The sequence below is a fragment of the Euprymna scolopes genome, chromosome 46 (assembly GCF_053919585.1).
Source record: "Euprymna scolopes isolate OS-2025 chromosome 46, ASM5391958v1, whole genome shotgun sequence".
NCBI classification, from domain to species: Eukaryota; Metazoa; Mollusca; class Cephalopoda; order Sepiida; family Sepiolidae; genus Euprymna; species Euprymna scolopes.
This window is the reverse complement of record NC_136527.1, coordinates 67,220,924-67,244,703: the sequence shown is the minus strand read 5'-3', so window position 1 is coordinate 67,244,703 and position 23,780 is coordinate 67,220,924. Positions and strand designations below refer to the sequence as shown.

The 23,780-nt window shown below is 39.9% G+C and overlaps 2 protein-coding genes across 2 annotated transcripts; both read left to right on the top strand.

The window, feature by feature from the left end:
- Positions 1 to 19,683: 19,683 nt before the first annotated feature.
- LOC145270152 (uncharacterized) lies at positions 19,684 to 20,220 on the top strand. The gene has a single exon (XM_080125763.1). It carries the CDS (start codon positions 19,684 to 19,686, stop codon positions 20,218 to 20,220), a length of 537 nt encoding a protein of 178 aa, XP_079981889.1.
- A 1,502-nt stretch (positions 20,221 to 21,722) lies between these two features.
- LOC145270151 (uncharacterized) lies at positions 21,723 to 23,507 on the top strand. Its single transcript, XM_080125762.1, has 2 exons — positions 21,723 to 22,300; positions 22,679 to 23,507. Exons 1-2 carry the CDS (start codon positions 21,723 to 21,725, stop codon positions 23,505 to 23,507), a joined length of 1,407 nt encoding a protein of 468 aa, XP_079981888.1.
- Positions 23,508 to 23,780: the final 273 nt, after the last annotated feature.

Here is a 23,780-nt window from a genome sequence, read left to right as displayed (position 1 = left end):
GTATGATAATTCAAATGTTTGCTTTTAGCGCACTATACTGAAACTTATTGCTAATGTATCTTTTATGAATAACTGTGTCTATACCTTAACGTCCTAAAAATAATTTGGTTTAAAAAACATGTATACCATTTATATATTTTCTTGAAATTTATCTTTTAATTGTTTTTAATTTTGCAGAATATCAAGTAAACGACACAAGAAAACAAATGAAAATGGATTAAAGTTAAAAGTCGGAAATGAGAGAAATGTGAACTAAACATTTTTTAGCAAATCGCTTTTTTCTAATAATATATTAAAAAAACACCTTTCTGTTTACTAAAAATGTACTTTTTTATTCATAATCTTATTCAATCACAACCTAGTTTGAATACTTTTTACTTCATAACTTTAATGTAGTAATGGCTGCATATGACGTGTATAATTATAAGTTCATATGCTTAGTCTTTACATGTGTGCATATGACTTGCATAATTATAAGTTCATATGCTTAGTCTTTACATGTGTGCATATGACTTGCATAATTATAAGTTCATATGATTAGTCTTTACATGTGTGCATATGACTTGCATAATATGTTCATATGATTAGTCTTTACACATGTTCATATGACTTGCATAATTATAAGTTCATATGATTAGTCTTTACATGTGTGCATATGACTTGCATAATTATAAGTTCATATGATTAGTCTTTACACGTGTGCATATGACTTGCATAATTATAAGTTCATATGATTAGTCTTTACACGTGTGTATATGACTTGCATACTTTTAAGTTTATATGATTAGTCATCCAAACTATTTGAAAAAATGCTATGTATGCTTAATACAAATTTAGCTCAATTACAGGTTACAAATTCAGTTGCGTAAAATGGTCTCTTAAATATTCTGATGTGTAAAATAAACTATGAATCTGATACAGATGTAAAACCTTACTCTTGTAGTATATGCAGTTAATCTTTACAAGGAAATCACAAATGATGTAGCATATGCAAATACATGCACACTAAAGTAAAAGCATATTCTTGTGTTTCTCTTTTATACAGAAACATGTTTAGACATATGCAAACACAAACTGAAGAGAAACCATATTCTTGTGAAATATATGGCTCTTCCTTTACACATAAGCAAACACAGTCTGGAGAAAAACTATATTCTTGTGAAGTATGTGGCTCTTCTTTTGCAAAGAAATCCGACTTGGTAAAACATGTGCGAATACATACTGGAGAGAAACCATATTCTTGTGACGTATGTGGATATTGTTTTAGACGGAGAGACTACATGTTGCAACATATGCGAACACATACTGGAGAGAAGCCATATTCTTGTGAAGTATGTGGCTCTTCTTTTGCAAGAAAATCACAAATGGTGACACATATTCGATCACATACTGGAGAGAAACCATATTCTTGTGAAGTCTGTGGTTCTTCTTTTACACGGAAGGCACATATCTTGCGACATATGCAAACACATACTGGAGAGAAGCCCTATTCTTGTGAAGTATGTGGCTCTTCTTTTGCAAGAAAAGCACACATGGTAACTCATATGCTATCACATACTGGAGAGAAACCATATCTGTGTGAAATATGTGACTCTTCTTTCACACGTAAGGCACATATGTTGCGACATATGCGAACACATACTGGAGAGAAGCCATATTCTTGTGGAGTATGTGGCTCTTCTTTTACAAGAAAAGCACAAATGGTGACTCATATGCGATCACATACTGGAGAAAAACCATATTCTTGTGAAATATGTGGCTCTTCTTTTACACGTAAGGCATATATGTTGCAACATATGCAAACACATACTGTGGAATCCAGTAAGACCAAGAGCCCAAATTAAAAGATATACTACAATGTATAAAAATGGTTAATTGGGGCGATTTTCCAATTATGTTCTCAATTTCTTTACTAACTCAGTGCTTCAGAGATAAATAACTTTAATGGAACATTCGAATATCTATGCATCTCATATAGACTTCAAGTGTTAGGGTCGAGGGCCCCTTGATGTCTGAGAACTTCGACTGAAGTAAAATAAAACTTTCCAGAAAGAAACCATATTATTGTCATGTATAAGAAACATATTCTAATGAAACATATGGGTTGTCTTTCATACAAAGCAAATATGTGGCGACATATGCGAACACATACTGGAGCAGAACCATATTCTTGTTAAGTTTTGTCTTTTTTACACAGACATACGATGTGTTGCAATATATGCAAGCACTTACTTGACAGAAGCCATATTCTTGTGAAGTATTTGCAGTTTCTGTCTTAAAAGAATTAGAAAGTGTGAGTCATCTGATATCAAATTGCAAGGTTCTTATGGGGACAACTTTTATACAGCGAGATATGATGGAGTATATAAGTATCTTCATTGGACCATCTGTAAAAAATTAAACATCCAATGTAACAGCAAGTTCTGGGAACATAAACTTGAAAGAAAAAGTTGGAAATGACTTATATACAATATATTAAGGCCATGTTATCCTTACAGCCATCTTCCTTGAACATGCTGCTGTGAAACCTGGCACAGTTATATGCAATAAACCAGAAAGAATGGCAATATTGGTTCAAGTGAGTGGCTGTAATGATGGCGGACCCAACAGAACTAAAAGAGAAACAGACCAAACCCCACGGTCTCATGTATGATATGAAAAGAAACTGGAATCTTAAGGAGATATCAATCATACCAGTTATATAGGTGCCACAGGGCCTATGAAGAACCTGGTGAACCAAGGGCAAAAGAGATCCAGACAACTGTAAAGGAAATGACGAGGATACTAAAAAGAGCTCTCGGTTGGTGTCAAGAAAAAGCAGGACAATGTTGACAGCTGGTTTGACTGCCCCATACCCAGCATTACAATCTTCAAAAGAATAAACTTAAAAAAGAGAAACAACATTCTTGTGAAGTATGTGACTTTTCCTTTACTCAGAATGAAAATGTAGTGAAACATGCAAAACCTGAAGAGAAAACATTCTTCCATTGAAAAGAAATTACACATGGTTAAACATATGTGAAAACATACTGAGAAGAAACCACATTCTTGTTAAGTATGTGACTCTTGTTTTAAAGGTTGCAAAATAGGTGAATACATACCGAAGAGAAGCTCTATTCTTGTGAAGTATGAGGCTCTTTTGCAATAAAATCATACATGGTGACGCATTCGAACACATACCACAGAGAAACCAAATACTATATGTAGCGACATATGTGGGCACATACTGGAGAGAAATCATATTTCTTTGAATTTGTATTGCATGCAAACACATACTGTAAACAAAATAATATTGTAACGTACACCACAATTATTTTTCATTATGTATAACAAGCTACATAAAAACTCTATGTGAACTATGTACCTTTTCATTTTCAAATGTAATATTCTTGTGTTAATTTTTCATTATGTATAACAAGCTACATAAAAACTCTGTGAACTATGTACCTTTTCATTTTCAAATGTAATATTCTTGTGTTAATTTTTCATTATGTATAACAAGCTACATAAAAACTCTATGTGAACTATGTACCTTTTCATTTTCAAATGTAATATTCTTGTGTTAATGAACAACTATATTCTCATACAGTATTTGGTTCATTTACAATTTTACAGAAAATGTTACAACATGTGAACACATACAGAGAAATGAATTCGCATCATAGGAAAATCAATTTATTTTGTGGCATTAACTAAAAATCTTATTTTAATTCCACTTGTAGTTCTTGTCTGTATTTTTGAGATGAGGTGTTTTCATTGATTGAGATTGTCGGACTGACTTCCTCATCTTGGTTGTTATTGTCACGTTTCGGCCGTTTTGGCCTCCGGCCTTCGTCAGGTGTTTTGTATCGAACTGGGGAACCGTTTGTTAGGAGTCTCGAACCCAACCCTTTATTAATATTATGGGGGTACCGTGTTCGGACTCCAGCCAGGCTTTGGGACAGTTGCTGATTCTCTGTTTTGAATGTTACTTTTTCACTGCCTTCGTTCAGGATTAAACTCAGCACCTTAGGGTAACTGTAAACTTTGATACACCGTCTAGGACCACTCGGCCATATGTCACTAGGACAAAACGGAGGGCAAAACGGCCGAAACGTTGTGACAATAACAACCAAGATGAGGAAGTCAGTCCGACAATCTCAACCTTGTAGTTCATATGAAATATGCCACATAGAAAGTCAAATGTCTTGAAGTATGCTGCTATTGCAATAAAAAACCTTATCTTCTACATGTTGATTTGGATGCATGCAAACATACTGAATTGCAATTTCAGTAATCATGAAAAATAATTTAAAAAATTATCTTGCGTTTATAAATTCTGAACTCATACAGGAGAGAGTAAAATTTTTTTTAAAGGAACAATTGTAATTCTAAAATAATTCCTGAAGATTGAATATTTGTAAATTCTCAAATAATTGCTGATGCAGATAGAAAACACATTAAAGAGAAAAAGATTTGAGTTGACATACAAGACCAGTTAAAATTTCACGATATTAATAAAAACTTTAATCATTTTAAAATAATATAAGAATTAAAAATATTTTATAACTCTTTTTTATGACAGGAAATTAACATAACGTTTAAAACCCTTTCTGATATATCATAGAAATTTATTTGATAAATAATAACTTTCCAAAGAAAAAAGAAACAAATACCAATTTATTTGATGAATTAAAATACACTTTTTAAAAGTACGAAATATGAAAAAATATTATTTAGCAAAGAAAAACTAAAGAATATCTCATTTGATAAATTATAATACATTTTCAAAACATGCAAAATATTAATTTAGCAAAGAAAAAAGAAACAAAAACAAATTATTTGATAAATTATAATACAGTTTTAAAATGTATAAAAATATGCAAAAAAATACATAGAAAAGAAAAAAGTAAAAAAAACAACTTGATAAATTAAAATACTTTTAAAAATTACAAAATAGGATAAATATTAATTTAGCAAAGAAAAACGACACAAGGAAAATTTTATTTGAAAAATTAAAATACACTTAAAAAGTAAAAAATATACAAAATAATCCTGTGTGAAAATGAAAGTTAGATTAACCCTATCTCTCGACGTAAGAGGATTCGTTTGTGTCTGGCGTTCAGGGCAATAATGGATCGAAAAGAAGAGGCACCGCTATTATGCTGAATCAGTTTTACGGGAAACGTGATCTCTTATCTGCGAGAATTGTTGAGAGGTGAACGTGACTGTATGCACATTGGTAAGCATTTGCCGGCATAAAAGTGACAGCAGGAGACCACTTGACAGATTGTATGTAGCGAACTATGAGGTGGTAGTGTTATTGCATGCAAGTTTAATGGAATTTTGAGGCGATTGTTTTTGTAATGAACCAACAAAGAGTAGCATTTCCTTCTTTAAGGAATCCCGGACTTTTAGGTGGTGTTGTCTTCACTGGAAACTGTCCTTCTTACCAAGAACTGAGACTTTTTTAGAATGTCTACCATAAAGTCATTCGATCGAACTGTTCAGCAACTGAATTGTTTTGAGCAACCTGTCTTGGAGCTGAGGAGTCTCTCTTCTTGAGGTGGGTGGTGCTGGGCTAAGCCGCTCTCTTCCTATTATTTGTTCCTGACTTTTACGTTCATCCCATATGTTTAAATTCTTTTAAAAGATATACATTAGATTTTATGTAAATAATAATTAATTTCTAGTGATTGTAAAAAATAAAAATACTGTATTAGACGTTATATTTTATTTCTGTTTTAACATTCGAATGTCGTTTTTTTACATTATCAATCTTTATAAAATAACAATTATTTCTAGTAGTAGTAGTAGTAATTATAACAATTTCGATATTTATCATTTAAAATCATAATCTAGTATTGAAGTAACCGTAAATGGAATTTATTAGAATTCTTGCTTTTCGCATGAAACATGATTTTCAAAGCAATCATGATACATAAACAAATGAAATTAAAATACAATTATATAGGCAGATTTGCCGTTTAGTTGTACAAATATCCTTAAAATAAACAGAAGTTTTTTTTTTATATTAGAAATGTTTCACAAACTTTAATGGGTAAAATTTAATCACACTATTGTTTCACATGTGAGGGTGTGATTAAAATGTAATTTAAATTAATAACGTTTAACAAATAAATAAAAAATAATGAAAGATGAAGTTTTAAAATGATTAAATGTGTTTTATTTTATAATTTATAATTAAAAACATTGAGCAATACAAAGTAAAATTTTTGGTAATTTTGTATATTTGGTACCGTGCTGAAATTATGTTGTCAAAGTCATTCTTAACATGGGGAGAGAAGGGTGTTTTGTAAGTATTATATGCTTCCACCTTACAATTTAATAAAACAAATATCGTGAAACTTGAATTTAACCTTAAAAACTATTTACAAATAGCACGTTATAAAGAATTCATAAGCACTAAAGATAGGTTTAATTTAATTTGCCTATTAAACCTTAAATGGGTAGCATTTAATCACTTTATTGAAAATATAATCATGCGATTATATTTTATCTTAATTTAAAATATACACGTTGTTTCACAAATAAAAAAAGAAAAAATGCAAGATGAAATTTTAACTTTTGGGTACTTATATATTGTTTGTTCCGTGCTGAAATAATGATATTTTAAAAGCCACATGGGGAGGGTGTTTTGTAACTATTCTGTGCTTCCACCTTACAATTTAATAATGATAATAATAATAAAGATATCGTAAACTTTGGCTGATCACATCCAATGCTGCCTAGACTAATCTTGTTTCCTTTGTTATAGAATAACACGAGCGTATGGAAGCAAGGAGAACAAACGAAGTAATTTGGTTTAAACCTTTATTGAGGGTCAATGTGAATAAGTATATATATCTTCAATCAGGGCCGGAACGGTCAGCCGGGCGTCAGGAAGGCCGGAATAGGGATTAGAGAGGTTGGAATCCTGGCCTGATCAGGTTCGGGCAGGTACAGGGGCCTAGATGCTGGTACGGTCTAGGGATGACATCCGGGACTGGAACATCGCCACCGCTGTTGCCGCTGAGGAGTCGCTGGGATGAGTCGGGGTTCGCTGGTGGTATTCCTCAAGGGAACAAGCAGTGACTAGGCAACTTTGAATCAACTGCTGTCGCTGAGAGGGGAGCTGCTGGAGAGAAGTGGAGTCCTCTGGTGGTAGGCCTCAGGGAACAAACAGTAGGCACTTTTGAATCAACTGCTGTCGCTGAGCTGCCGCTGCTACTGCTGAATGGAGCTGAAGGGAACGGCTATTGCTGCTGCCGCTGCTGCTAGAAAGTTGAGGAGAACGGCTGTCGCTGCTGCTGCAAAGAGTTGAGGGGAACAGCTGTGTCCGCTTCTGCTGGTAGCGAGGCGACCTGCTCTGGCCAGCGATCTGCTGGAAAACTTGCTTTTTCTCTGACGGCCGGCTTATTTATACAGCACGTGCGGACGTAGTAAAAGGTACATCGGCTCCGGCGTCAAAATGACCGTCGTATTTTTTATTTGTGTTTGTTTTTCGTGCTTTAATGAATTGTAGAGAATTATCTGTTTGGTGTGTGTATGCATGTGTTACATCGATTTAAAGCTGAGAAAGTTGTGAATGTAACCTAGTTGGTGTCGTATTGTTGGGCTGTTTTGTGGAATCACTATTTGCGTTTTATGCTATCTGAGTTGCGTTTACGGTAGTGTCTGTGATTTTTTATTTTGTTTTTTTTTTCTTTTGCTGTGCAGCTTTCTCTGGAGGTTTTCTATGTTGAAGTAAGGTGCGAGTTATTCTAATGATGTGTGTATCTAAAGAGATGGGATTTGAAATTGTCCTGTGTATTTATTGTGTTTGACTACGTTGTAACGGCGAACAGATTTGTCTTAGGGTCGCCATTATTGCTGCCGTCATTGCCTTGCTGATTTCTGGTTTATTCATGGAAATGTGGAGAGATATGCGAATATAACACCTTCAATAATTACAAAAAAACTCTTATCAATAGTAATGGCCCAAAGCATCACCTGAAGAGACTTCTTTAAAACTCCTCGGCCTAACGTTTACAGGGAACATGAGTTGGAACAGATACATCGAGAGCATTGGCATGGTTGCTGCGAAGAAGGTGGGCTCTCTCTATTGTGCTAGAAAACTACTTATGCCGGAAAGCATCCTGTGCCTCTATAAGGCCACCATTCGCCCATGTATGGAGTACTGTTCTCACATTTTGGCTGGTGTATGTGCTGCTTGTTTCTCACTCCTAGACAGAGTTTAAAAGAGAATCGCCAACCGGATAGATTCTTAACTGTCATCAAAGCTTTAGCTGCTGTCCAATTGACGAGATTGTTTTAGCCTTCTGCCTGTTCTACAAGTATTTTATGGTAAATGTTCCGACGAACTAAAGAACTTGTACCACCTTGAAGTAAATACCCCTTATAAACTCGTCAAGCAGCAAAATCCGACACCTAAACAGCAAAGATCCCTAGTAGTTTCTTCCACAGAACTGCAAGACTTTCAAACTCCTCTGCGGGATTCTGCTTTCCCAACTGTACTGATATGCAGAATTTCAAATGTAATGTGAACTGACATCTTTCTGCCCATCTCCCTTCATAATATCCCTGAAACTTATGTCCCTGCTTCAAAGTGGCGCTGTTCCTTGCTTTGGGGTGAAAATTGAATTAAAAAAAACTTGAATTCAACCCGAAAAAAAAGTGCATAAGCACCAAGTTTTTTGTTTAATTTCGCGGTAGATTTTGTTATCAGCTGCATACGATGGCAGATGGCATCGTGCTCTGCCATCATATGCATCTGAGAACAATATCGTAAAATTTGGTGTTTATGCATTTTCATACCACGCTATTTGTAAATAGTTTTTTTTTTTTTCGAGTTAAATTTAAGTTTCACGATAAATTTACAGATAAAAAACACTCACTCCTGAAACTTATATCCCTGATAGTAGCCCCCTGCTTCAAAGTGGCGCTGTGCCTTGTTTTGAGGTGAAAATTGAATTTAACCTGAAAAAAACTAAAGATGCATAACACCAAGGTTTTTGTTTAATTTCACGGTAGATTTTGTTATCAGATGCATACGATGACAGATGGCATCGTGCTCTGCCATCATATGCATCTGAGAACAATATTGTAAAATTTGGTGTTTATGCATTTTCATACCACGCTATTTGTAAATAGTTTTTTTTTTTTCGGGTTAAACTTACGTTTCACGATTAATTTACAGATAAAAACTGTCGTTTGCGGGACACTGCTGTCCGAACCTTTACTTTCTGGTTACCACTTGACGCGTCTTCTCTCCACTCCAAAACGAACTTCTGCAACTTTAGCTTTTCTCTCCCCGAATCCGACTTTTCTCTTCTACAAATACAATTTCTCTGCTCGCAATCTAACTTCGGAATGCATTCCTTCCCCAAATCACTCCTCTTTTATCTCCAATCAGGAGCATCTCATTTGCATACCTCGTGGTCACCCTGTAGGCATATAAAGAAACAGGGCAGCCATTTTTGTTTCTTTCTTCTTCATTATGAACACGAGGTAAGCCACACAAAAATGCGGTCGGTCGTTCTTGTTTCTTTTTTTCTTCATTTACACCACACGCCCCCCTGATCTTCGAGATCAATAGGATACTTCGTAATCCTCCATCCAAGCAGGCCGCCTCCTCTCACCTCGAGGCCTCTGGGGGACAACTTCTCGGGGGTTAACGTTTTCAGGTTCACTAAAACGCAGGCCTAAGTCAGGTCGAGCAGCATCATTTGCTTCTCGGTGGCCCTCGATTTCCTCTTCTTCACTGCCCTCACTGCATACCGGCAATGTCACGCGACGCAGGTCTAAGATATGCCGGGGAACGCCATTCACCATCACATTGTTCTTCGACTGCAATCCTGTTACAACCCCTCTTTTCCAACGAGTGGTACACTGTGCATTGGGGGGTTTCACCCACACCTCTTCACCTACTTTGATAGTGGCTTCCTCACTCTCAATTCCTGCTGTTTTGTTGCACGGATGCCGCCACTTATATGTGAAAACGGCCCTATGAGGCACAGTTGTCTCATCTTGTTTGGTCTTCGGCGAGATGTCATACCAAAACACCACCTCTATGGGTGATACGTTGCTTTTTTCCGCAGCGGCTTTAATGGTGCGATGATTCCTCTCCACTATTCCGTTGCCACTCAGCCGATACGTTGCTTTGAAAAATTGCCTTACTCCCCACTTATCGCACACCCCTTTAAAGGCTTCTGATCGGAAAGCAGGGCCATTGTCCATTAAGAGTTCCTCAACCGGCCCTCTCTCCAAAAATATCTCCTCGATGACCCCTCCGATCGCCCATGCAGCTTCTGCCCTGATCTCTCTCCAGATGGCAAACCTTCCCGGTCCACAGTCGACCATCGACAGATACAATTTGTGGCCAATCGCTTCCAGTCCTCCGCAACGTGTAGCTCTCCTGCTTCGTGTCTGGATGGTCCAAGGTCAATTGATTGGCACTCTCGACAGTTCTCCACCACCTCCCTAACCTCCTCCTCGGTGGTCTCCGGGTAAACCTCTCTGGCTAGGAATAACGTTCGTTCTCGACCAAAGTGGTGCATTTCGTGTGACTCTTTGACTTCTTCCCCTGCACAGCATACCGAGGAGACCTCCTTTCCCTCCTGCAGCCAGGCCTTCTTCACGCGTGTCATCGAATCCGCCTTGTTTTTTTCTGACGGGACCAACACAACAGATACTCTCAACTGGAATTCCGCTATCAGGTCGGTGAGCGCTCCGAGTCTGCGCTTGATCAGCATTTCCGCAGCACACCTGGTCTTAACTCTCTTATCGCCAGTTACTGCCGACCGAATCCACGACGCTACCGTTGCCGAATCGGTTTTGACTTCAATTATTTTCAATCCCCATTTCAGGGCCAGATTGATTCCGTTTATAGCGGCATCTAGTTCTGCTACGTTGATATGGGAGAAGTCGTTGTTTTTTCTTAGCCACGCCGCATCCTCCACAGTTACACCTCCTATCTCTAGTACGACGCCCAACGCCAGGTTACTGGCATCGCACCAAACCACACCCGCGTCTTCGCCACTGACATACCATTTCCCTTTCACTGGGTCCTCATTCCTCACTCTCGCAATGACTTCTTGCAGCATGTTCATGACCTCCTTCATCACACGGCCATCCCAGCCATCAGTGCCTGTTTGTCGTTTAATAAAGCTGCATGCTATCCTGAGCCAGCCAGCGATAGGATAGTGCCCGACCAGCCTCCCGCAGACTGAGAAGAGTTCTCGCCTCGTCAGCTCAGATCCGACTTCGGGTATTTCATTCCCTCGTTCGAAGACAAGGCTTTCTTTTCCATCTCGCCTTAGTTTCAACCCCAGCACCGCTCCTCCATCTAGGGCCTCCGCTGGTTTTGCAGTTAACCCATACTTCTCGACATGGCTTTTTACTTTCTCTGCTGTCACCTCTGCCTCCTCCACTAGGATGTCGTCAGTGTACAAACTAGTGGCCTCCTCCACTGTACAGTCTTTGCTCAGTACTGTCTTCAGCACGGCAGTCATAATTTGGGGGGCTGAACTCAGCCCAAAGCCTAACCTCGTCAGACAATACACCCGCCCCTTGTACCGGACCAGTTGGTACTGCCAGAGTTTTTCATCTACATGGATCTGCAGATATGCCGATTTCAGATCGACAATCTTAGTGGCCCGCCCCATTCTTCTCCATTTCATCATGACCTCCTCACATACGTCGATCCCCGTTCCTGTGATGCAGGCTACGTGTCTGTTCAATTCCCTAAAATCCAGAACGGGCCTAATCTTGTTTTTGGTAGGCTGAACAACCGCCAGTAGTGGCAACACTCCTTTTTCTTCCCTTGTCCACGGTTTCAGAATTCCTTCTTTTATCCACCTCTCCACTTCTTCCTCGAATCCTTTTCTTATTTCTCCTCGCAGGGTATTTTCGTAGCAGCCCACCTTATTCTGTAGTTCTGGGGGCCCGGAGATCCATTTCCATTCCACCGTCCACCTCACGCCATCAAACTTCGCCAGGAAATCTTTGTCCTCAATGCAGCAAACCTCCGGTTTTGGGGTTCTGATGGTTCTATCACCTTCCACTCCTGCCATCCCCACTGCGCCGAGATGTCCAAATGTCACTTGGCCCCCTCTTAACGTAGCGCCCCCCAGTCGGTTAATTGCACTCATACCTATAATCACGTCAACACCACCGACCAGATGATTCAACACTAGGGCTTGTAGTCCAATGGGCACCCCTTGCACCATTACTTCTGCTGTCGTCTCTCCTAGGCATTTCACATCCCGTCCATCCACGGTCCTAATAATCCTGGTTCCGCTCCATGACCTCGCGACATTCCTCGCTAACAACGTTGTAGTGCAGCCTGTGTCGACAAGGGCTATGGCTCTCTTCCCATTGACTACCACCGGTAACCGAGGCAATGTTCCATCATGCGCCATTTCCACACAGAAGGGGTAACCACTGGCGCAATAGCTCCCCTTTACTCGTTTCCCTGGTCCCGTGCAGCAACACAATAGTGGCTAATATGCCCCACTTGTCCACATCGGTAGCACGTGATCCCCGGTCTCGGCTCTTTGCAGTCCTTGATCAGATGAGGACCCTGGCACCGGAAACACTTGATGGCAGGTCTCCCCTCCTGTCGCCTCGCCGGCTGCCTCTCATTCAAGTGAGGCCTCATGCACATATTTCCACTCACATCTGCAGCAACGATTGGGCTTTTAAGATTTTTCACTAGGACTCTGGCGTGGACCAAGAGATCGTCCACTACCATAGAATGGATCCCCGTGATTCTCTGAGAAGCCGTTCACTAGGTACAGCTTTACCGTCATCTCCAGGCTCCTCCCCACGTAACCAGCCAACCCAGCCAGTCTCCTGATCTCTGTCACAAATACGTCAACGGACTCGCCGGTCCACCTCAAACTTGACAGCTTGCCAAGTGCTTCAAATGGGCCCTCAGCGAAGGCCAATTTCAGCCTTTGCTCCACTAAGGCAAGGTCTTCCTTGTCTTCATCTCGCATCTGCTGGTAAATCGTGAGGGCTTCCCCCTCTAAGTATAGCGGCAGCAGGGTGACCACATCTTCTATCTTTTGCAGCTTCGCCACCATTTTTAATTTCTCCAGCCACTTAATCAGGTCACCCTCCCCAGTAAAGGGTCTCAACATCTGAGTGCTCAGTCTCCACTCAGCCATGTTAATTTGCTTGATGCGCCGAAATAGCTTGTCGTTTGCGTGACACTGCTGTCCGAACATTTCACTTTCTGGTTACCACTTGACACGTCTTCTCTCCACTCCAAAACGAACTTCTGCAACTTTCGCTTTTCTCTCCCCGAATCCAACTTTTCTCTTCTAAAAATACAACTTCTCTGCTCGCAATCTAACTTCAGAATGCATTCCTTCCCCAAATCACTCCTCTTTTATCTCCAATCAGGAGCATCTCATTTGCATACCTCGTGGTCACACTGTAGGCATATAAAGAAACAGGGCAGCCATTTTTGTTTCTTTCTTCTTCATTATGAACACGAGGTAAGCCACACAAAAACGCGGTCGGTCGTTCTTGTTTCTTTTTTCTTCATTTACACCACAAAAACACTCACTCCAAAAATATAAGAACAAAATATTCCATGTGTCTGTTATAGAGAATTGCTCAGAAGAAAGAATATCATTTTGTTAAATTATTAATGGAATCAATTATTACATAAAAATAAATTGATTTCAAAACAAAAATATTCTTAATGTCATAATCTTATGAAACTGTTTAATCCTTCGAAATCGTCATTTACCTGCAATTATTATTGTTTCCAAATATTTTTAAACAGTTTTACATGACTTCTATAAACACATACCTCTTACTAAAGGCAAGATAAGTTGTTCTTCTAAGTAGAAGAGTGTTTAATGTTTTTACATCTTTTAAAGCGTTTATCTAGTTCGAAAAACAAGTAATGTCGGATGACATATCTTTGAAGTCTTGATAATCTCTACAAAATTTTTGAAAGAAAGACATACAATAAATGTTTATTTCTTATATATTTGTGCTTTATTTACCAATTTCTCGTTCTCCTGTCTATTGTAAAACAAATCCCTTAGAATGGACTGAAAATAGATTTTATGATCGTTATTGGGGAGATTTCATTTTAAATAAAGGCTATACCACTCCACCAATTTCTCGTTCTCTTGTCTATTGTAAAAAAAAAAAAAATTAGATAGTTCTGTTACCAGATCCGTTGGGGGGTCGCTTAAAGAGGATTTCTTTTTTGACACGCCAAATGCTGCCGGCACCTTTAAGCATCGCCCTTCGACTTTTTTTGGATCAAGTAAAGAATAGATACCCCGTATAGGCGACGCCGCCTGGCGGTGCCAGGCGCACAATTCAACTAACACCGGTGATTCGACCTTGACATTGGCACAAGCACATGGCGTCGGTTGTTTTTAAACACGTCAAATAGCAAACATGCTCGAATATTCACCAGCATTTTTTAAAAAATATATTTACTAAACCTTTGAAGATTTAAAAGAAAAAGTATATATTTACAAAACATTTTTTATGTACCGTGTTTTGGGGGGGTTCTGTATGCGTTTTTAAGACAATTCAATATTTATTCTTTAAAACATTAACTTCAGCGACAATTAATATATTTTCAAAATAATATTTTTAAATATTACATTTTTACGAATATTCGCAAGCAAGATTTTTTTTTAAAATATAAGATATTTCAATAAATGGGTGTCTTTCTGAGTGCGTGTTTAATATATTTACATAACTTTTTAATAACTATTTTATTCTTTTTATCAAACAAAAATAGAACTTTTATAATGACATATGGACTGTTTCGAAATTTTAAAATTAAAGTTAGTTTTTATTTAAAAAAAAAGACGAGGTGGTTTTTTTTTCAATTAAATTTAAACTTTATTTGAACTTTAGACAAACTTTTACAAACATAAAAATAGACTTTATAGATATTTTATAATAAAATATTATTTTGAAAATATATTAATTGTCGCTGAAGTTAATGTTTTAAAGAATAAATATTGAATTGTCTTAAAAACGCACACAGAACCCCCCAAAACACGGTACATAAAAATCAATCTTGGTCGCAAAAATCCGAAACAGAAAGAGACACCCGTTTATTTAAATATCTTTTATTTAAATACGTTCGTTTTGTTACTTATTTTAAAAAAATGTTTTGTAAATATATACTTTTTCTTTTAAATCTTCAAAGGTTTTGTAAATATATTTTTAAAAAAATGCTGGTGAATATTCGAGCATGTTTGCTATTTGACGTGTTTAAAAACAACCGACGCCATGTGCTTGTGCCAATGTCAAGGTCGAATCACCGGTGTTAGTTGAATTGTGCTCCTGACACCGCCAGGCGTCGTCGTCTGTTACGGGGTATCTATTCTTTACTTGATCCCTTTTTTTTAACAAATTGCAAAAAGGAAGTTGCTCTGGACATCAATTTGGGTTGTGGAAATCCAGTGACATCTCATGTTTTGGTAGCCGAGATGATCGATTTGTCCGACTAACAAATTTGTAACTCTTGTTAGATGCCTTCCAGGATGTTAAATGTTCCCTGGCCGGGAAATTTGAAATTGGCTCGGACTTCATACCAATCAAAGGTATTATCGGTTTGGACCTCCTACATCAGTTGGGGCCCTTTCAACTTGTTCCTTGTCTGAAGGGATGGGCCTTCTCCACACCAGACGGTGTCGTTCCATTTGGAACTGTGGAATCCTTCTTCTCTGATGATCAACCTCCCTATGAGGTAGCACACCTCTCGTTTAACTCGATGATGATGCAAACTCTACAAGTGCATTCCTTCCAGCTGTTTTTTGTTCTTGAGAGCCAACCCACATACCTAGACCCCTTGGCCGAGTTCTTCTCTGATAGTGAAGTACAGAGGGGGTTGGAACAGATGTTCAACATGGAATCATGATTAAAATACCTTCTCTATGATCAAGAGCAGATACGGCGCTTTCAAAATGCCATGGAGTTCAAAGATGGCACATACTATGTGGAGCTTCCCTGGCATGTTGACAAGTTAGCCAGAGTCCCGTCTAATCATGCTGTCTCTTTACGTATCTTGGACCGGATGACTAAGGACCTGATAAAAAATAATATGTATCAGGACTACTTGAAAGTGTTCCGGCAACAGGAACAGGATGGTATGATTGAGGAGATCTTTGTATCCGTCCACGAATTTCAGAATTTTGTATGGATACCACATCGGCCAGTTGTCGGAAAATGATGGAAACACGATTTTATGTGGACAACCTTGTTACAGCTGAAGCAGATCCGCACAAACTTGTTTAACTATATTCCCTTACAAAGAAACTCTGCGGGAGGGAGGATTTATTATCCAGTCATGTAACACAAATGTTGACGCCGTCCGAGATAGAATGAAAAGTGATGGTATGCTAAGTGTACACGACAAGGAATGGGAGAAATTTCAGAAAAAATGCATGTGGCACCTATGGATTTGAAGCATACGTGGTGCAAGACCGCCGATCTTGCTTGCTATTCTCTAAGGTAAAGGTTGCCACAATGAAGGAAAAAAACTCTGTCTGTGTTAGAGCTAATGGCAGTTTATCTTGCACTAAAATGCCTGCCAATCATCCTGAATAATTGTAAGCAGTTTGTTCCCGCTAGGTTGTGCGTGCCCACCGATGCCCAGGTAGTGTTGTCGCGAGTTGGAATCACAATATGGACTAAAACTCAAGGGGAAGACTTGCTCGATCCTCACGTCTGGCGTATGAGGCAAAAAATCCCATTTTGCTTGGAAAACATCACCCAATTACAAAACTTATTGTTGTAGACTGTCATGTGAAATGGAGCAACCTTGGCTGAATTGAGGCAGAGCGGCTACTGGGTTCCATAAATAAAGTCTTGGCATCTTGTGCAAGATGCAAGCGATACAATTCCAGACCGGTGCTTCCCAATGGCGTGACTAGTCTACCGGCTACTCGTGCTGATTTTGAAGTGCCTTACCAGCATACAGGCATTGACTTCACTGGCCATGTCTGGGTGAAAGAGGGAAACTCTGACAGAAAAATGTATTTGTTAGTTTTCACTTGTCTGAATGTGAGAGCCATCCATATAGAGGTGGTTCCGGACATGAGCGTGCTGTCCTTTTTTTTTCAAGCTCTGGCTCGCTTCACAAATCAATATGGAATTCCGAGGACTATCTAACTCCAAAACCTTTCTTGGAAGTGGGAAACTTTTTGACCGTATTTCTCTAATGAACGAATATCAAGATAAATCTGGCTCGTGTGGCTTGAGACTTAATATTATTCCCTTGTTTTCACCATGGTATGGAGGAATTTGGGAACGTTGCATCAAGACCATAAAAACCTATTTAAGATCATTGGCAAAAGAGCAAATTGGATTATTCAGATATTCAGAGATCGGTTTACAGGAGTAAAAACATACCAGGTGTCTGCAGACAATAATGCTATAGCTATCACTCGTAACATGTTCTTGAAACCAAACAAGGGCACTATTATTACAATTGGGGCCGGGAGATCTTGCTACGGCAGTGCCACCCAGCAGGGAGAGACTGATCAGAACCATGGCGCATAGGAACAAATGGTGTGCTGATTTCCATCGTGTTTATCTTCCGTTCCAGAAGACCCTGTCTTGTTATGTCCAATATGCAGTGCTCCTCGATTAGATAAGGACATGATTGGATGCGACTCGTGATGAATGGTATCATTTCCAATGTGTTGGAATCAATGTGGCACCGCCAAGAAGAGGGAAATGGTACTGCATTGAGTGTGCACCACAAAAACGACGTAGAGGAAGACCAAGCTTGCTACCTGCCTAAAATTGTAATCAGCAATAACATGTTGTAAGGGACAAGGAGGATGCCATGTTCCTTATAAACAGTGGATTGGACATTGTTATTTTATTTCTCTTTCTGAGCTTCAGTTTAATGACCCCCCCCCTTCGATTCTTTTTCTTTTTCTTGTTGAGAGTGTGTGGGGAAAAACTGAGTTGGATGAATGTTATTTACACCTGGCAGGCTCAGTGACAGGGGATATTGTTACCAACTTGAATGTCTATCTACTTCTGAAATTTATAGTCAGGTTTGAATAGGAGTGGTGGGAGGTGATTACAACCTATATATTCAGGGTTGGTTGGTTGGTTGGTTGGTTGGTTGGTCTCTCTCTCTCTCTCTCTCTCTCTCTCTCTCTCTCTCTCTCTCTCTCTCTCTCTCTTCTGTTCTCACTCTGTACTGTGTTATTATAGAGACCAGACCATTAGTCTTCTACTCCGGAATTTAGATAGTTCTGTTACCAAACCCGTTGGGTGGGTCGCTTAAAGAGGATTTCTTTTTTGCAACCCCGATTGCTGCCTGCACCTTTAAGCAGAAGCACATTTTTACAAATAAAGATAATTAAAAATATTAATGAAACGATATTGAAACTAACAATAGTAAACAGCTGTTTCATTTTTTTTTTAACAAACAAATTCCATTTTACGTCATGCATAGTCTGCGGCGTTAATACCTGATCAGAAATTTGTTGTCGACTCCTTTGCATTTACGATTTTTTAATGTTATTTTTTTTTTAATAAAGCAAAATTGTATAACGAGCAATTTAATAGCTGCTTCGGTAGGTAGCATGGTTTTGGACGACGATTAATCATAATATTTTTATTTTAATTTTCGATTACTTACTTTTTTATTGTGTTTGAAAGATTATAGTTTAAAGTTAATTTCTCAAAAAAAAAAAAGTGTGTGAAATAAAAAATACATGGAATAATTTTATCTTAAATCTGAAAAATCCTACATTTCACGTAAAAATTGATTATGACAAAGATCTTGTTTACATTTTTCTGGCGAAAAATATAAGTTTTCTGGAATTATTTCCAAATTAACTATTAAGTTAAAGTTGTAGCGTCTACCCTGGAACTAATTTTGACAGTGACATTGAACATTCACCGTTTCCGGAGAGCTCCAACAAAAGATAAAAAAAAGCCGTGGCACTAAATTCGAGGAGTCTCTCACCCTCGTTTTGCTCGCGACACCAGAGGAGTAAGACGTGTTACTGCCATGCTCTGTCGCTCGTGCGCGACACACCCTGTCCCGTTTCCAATGGTGAAACCACACAAAGAAAAAAAGAAAAACATTATTATTATCTATTCACTCCGCTCCTTACCCGAACGGCTTTTCTAAAGAAAATTAATTTATCGTTTCTTTCCAACTTAACGCCAAAAACATTTGACCAGTCGGGAAGGATTTCTTCTTCCTTTTTTTGGACTCAAAATAAACACGAGTGTGATACACCAGGGCAAATAAATTTACACCTCTTATAACAAACCAAGTCTGATTATTTGTTTTTAATTAATTTTTCTAAATATTTTTCTTATTAATATTTTTGAAAAATTAATTTTAAGTGAGATGTTTGTTGTTTTGCCCAGCGAGCACCTCGCTTCACTGGTGATCCCTTTTTTTCGTCAGACTTTGGCAGAACACGCAAGTAATTGTGGATATCATCAATAAGGAAGAATTACCTGTAATCACACAAGGGAAATTTCTCAGCGACCACGCGTCCGCCGAATGACGTACATGTCGACCTTAGCGGCACATTGGTTTTTCTAGGCATAAAGGATTTCATGGAGATTTTCTGCGGTCATCGTTCTCTTCAACGCGTTCCCCACGATGGACAGTGAGGCGCTTCCTTCAACGACGGCTACTCGGCTATTTTGAGGATTCCTCCTTTTTGGATGCACGTTCCAACATTATGGTTTGCAGACGTAGAGGCCCAGTTTTACACGCAAAGGATTCTGAGCGATGTGACGAAATTCAACCACGTTGTGGCCGCATTAACGCATGAAGTAATGGCGGAGGTTCGCGACCTGATCATGTCACCCCCTGGATTGATTAGCTACGATTATTTCAAATCGGAATTGATTCGTAGGACAACCGATTCACAGCAGAAATGCCTTCATCAACTTCTCGTAGAAGAAGAACTCAGAGATCGGAAACCGTCTCAGTTACTATGTTGTATGAAGCTGTTGATGGGTGAGAACTCACTACCGCCGGACATACTTAAACAACTTTTCGTCAATAGACTGCCTCCGAGTATTCAAATGATACTCGCCTCTTCGAATGACTCCACAACCATTGAGGAGCTAGCGGACCTAGCCGACAAAATTATGGACGTGACCGTTTCCATAGCCTCAGTTCACACGCACAGCTCTAACGATGCCCTGCCTAACGTCGCAAACCCCTCCACGGATGTACGCGAGGAACTAGAGTGACAGGCTCAAATGATTCACGACCTAAGTTAACAGTTACGTAGCCTCGAGCTCAAACCAAAAAGACATATGCACCCCACTAAGCGAGTCCGTCCCCGGCGATTTAGCAGCACTCTGAACAGTGGTGGCCTCTGCAAGTACCATGCGCGTTTCGGTGAAAGAGCTTACCGATGCCACCAGCCATGTTCATATACGAAGAAACGTCTCTCGGGAAACGCCCAGGCCAGGCAGTAGGAGCGGCAGATACTCCTGGCAAGAACAACATTCGTCGCACCCTGTACATGACTGATAGAACCACTTGTATACGATTTCTCGTTAATACCTGTGCGGAAGTCAGTATCATCCCTAAGAAGTTCGTGAAAGAGAATCGTCCTCAATCAAACTTATTTCTACACGCAGTGAATCACTCCTCCATTCCTACTTACGGAGAGACATCGATAACATTAAATCTTGGATTACAGCGCGCACTATGTTGGGTCTTCATCGTCGCAAAGCTACCCGTTCCAATTTTAGGGACGGATTTTCTGCACCATTTCGGCATCCTTGTAGATGTAAAACGCGGCAAACTCCCGAGATCAGCCCAGTTATACGTAAAGACACCACGGATCCGTATATAGATTTGCTGCGAGGTTTCCCGGAATTAACTCGTCCTACGTTTAACGGTGACAAAGTTAAACACGATGTCACTCATCGTATCCAAACAAGGGGACCGCCTGTGAGCGCGCGCCCGCACAGACTTAAACCCGATCGTTTAAGGGCGGCTAAACAAGAATTTCAGCACATGTTGGATTTAGGCATTATTCGACCCTCTAATAGCAACTGGTCATCGCCACTCCACATGGTGCCAAAAAAATCAGCCGGCGAATGGCGCCATTGTGGGGATTACCGTGCACTCAACAGTCGCACTACTCCGGACAATTACCCTATTCCGCATCTGCAAGATTTTCTAACTCGCTTCACGGAAAAAGTGTTCTCCAAAATTGACCTTGCTCGCGCATACAACCAGATTCCCGTACACCCAGAGGATGTTTCTAAGACTGCGATCACAACTCCTTTCGGCCTTTTCGAATTCTTACGCATGCTCTGTGGATTACGTAATGCAGGGCAATCTTTTCAACGTTTTATCGACGCCGTTTTGCGAGGACTACCATTCGTCTATGCATATATCAACGATCTCCTCGTGGCAAGTGCATCAGAACGTGACCACTTACAGCATCTGCAGCAGTTATTTCACAGATTGACAGATTATGGCGTTATTACTAACCCCCCAAAATGCGAGTTTGGAGTTTTTTCACTTTCGTTTCTCGGCCATTTAATCGACAAAGAAGGTATCCATCCCCTATCAGAGAAAGTCCAATCTATAGTCGATTACCAAACTCCCATTTCACTTCGTAAACTTCGACAGTTCCTTGGTTTAATTAATTTCTATCGACGTTTCGTGCCCCATTCTGCTGAAATCGCGCAGCCATTAACCGACGTACTCAGAAATAAAAACAAAAAAAGAGATGATTACATTAAGCGAAACGGAATTATGTTCCTTCGATAAGGTCAAGCAGGCATTAACAGAAGCGACAATGTTGGTTTTTCTCCGTCCAGATGCACCCCTAGCTTTATCCGTCGATGCATCCGATGTTGGCATTGGAGGTGTACTGCAACAATTAGTGGATAATACTTGGCAACTACTAGCTTTTTTCTCAAGGCATCTTCAGCACGCTGAAACCAAATACAGCACTTTCAGCAGGGAACTTTTGGCCGCATACTGCGCAGTTAAACACTTTCGTTATATGTTGGAAGGATCCACTTTCACGCTTTTTATGGATCACAAGCCGTTATCGCATGCTTTGCTTGCCAAGCCCGGAAAACACTCACCCAGGGAAGCTCGCCATTTGGATTTTATATCACGATTTACTGCGGATATCAAGTATATCAGAGGAAAGGAGAACGTAGTTGCAGATGCATTGTCGAGAATGCACATCAGTGCCATTCAAGCGATTGACGAGATCGACCTCCACCAGATCGCCATCGACCAACGGGATGACGAAGAACTAAATCGCTTACGTCACTCCGAAAATCTAACTTTCAAGCAAGTCCCAGTACCTTGTTCCAACGAGACAATATGGTGCGATGTTTTGAACGGTCATGAACGCCCCTATGCACCCCTTAAACATATGCGAGCTGTATTCTTTCAATTACACAACTTGTCACATCCTGGCATTCATTCCACGCAGAAGCTGGTGACTTCTCGTTTCATCTGGACAGCCATTAACCGAGACGTTCGCGAATGGACCAAGAGTTGTGTCCCTTGCCAGAAATCGAAAGTACAGAGGCATATTAAAAGTCCCCTTGCTACCTTCGCAATCCCTGAGGCACGATTTCAACACGTTCACATAGATTTAGTGGGTCCTCTCCCACATTCGAGAAACTGTACATACTTATTGACATGCATCGACAGATTCTCTAGATGGCCTGAAGCCATCCCCATCGCAGATATTTCCGCAAAAACTGTTGCCAGAGTCCTGGTTACAAATTGGATATCGCGTTATGGTGTGCCTCACACCATCACAACTGATAGGGGCAGACAATTCGATTCCTGTTTTTTTTCTGAGTTGTCTCGCCTACTGGGAAGCAAAAACATAAGGACTACCTCGTACCACCCGGCGGCAAACGGCATGATCGAGCGTCTGCACCGTCAGTTGAAAGCAGCTATTAGAGCACATTCCGACCTCAACAGGTGGACAGAGTACCTCCCCTTCATTCTATTAGGCATCAGATCCACCATAAAAGCAGATATTGGCTTTACGCCTGCCGAAATGATTTACGGAACAACGCTGACTCTCCCTGGACAGATGGTCGCACCGACCACTCAAACATGCGTGCCTGACCCAACAAGTTATACCTCTCATGTGAGGGAATACTTGGCGAAACCTTTTAACGTTGCCCCGAGAACACAGAACACACGCACTCACGTCCCCAAAGACATACAATCGTGGACTCTTGTGTTTGTTTGGAATGATGGAGGCACAGCTCGACTGCAAACATCGTATTCCAGTCTCTTTAAGGTATTGGAACGCTACTTAAAGTTCTTCGTTATCGACATTAACGGAAGACGAGATTCAGTCAGTGTTGATCGCCTGAAGAAAGCTATTCTGGATCACGATGTGCTAGCACGCAAATGGACACAAAACACTGCAGTTCAGAACGGAAACTTCGATTCACCAGTAATTACAACTTCTACCAGATCGGGCAGATCAGTGCAACGTCCTCACCGATTTGCTGTGTATACCCAGTGACTTTTCCACTTTCTTTTGTTCGACATACTGTCTAGTAGGGGGTATGTAGCGTCTACCCCAGAACTAATTCTGACAGTGACATTGAACATTCACCGTTTCCGGAGAGCTCCAAAAAAAGACAAAAAAAGCCGTGGCGCTAAATTCAAGGAGTCTCTTGCCCTCTTTTTGCTCGCAACACCAGAGGAGTAAGACGCATTACTGCCACGCTCTGTCGCTCATGCGTGACACACCCTGTGCCGGTTCCAATGGTGAAACCACACGAAAAAAAAAGAA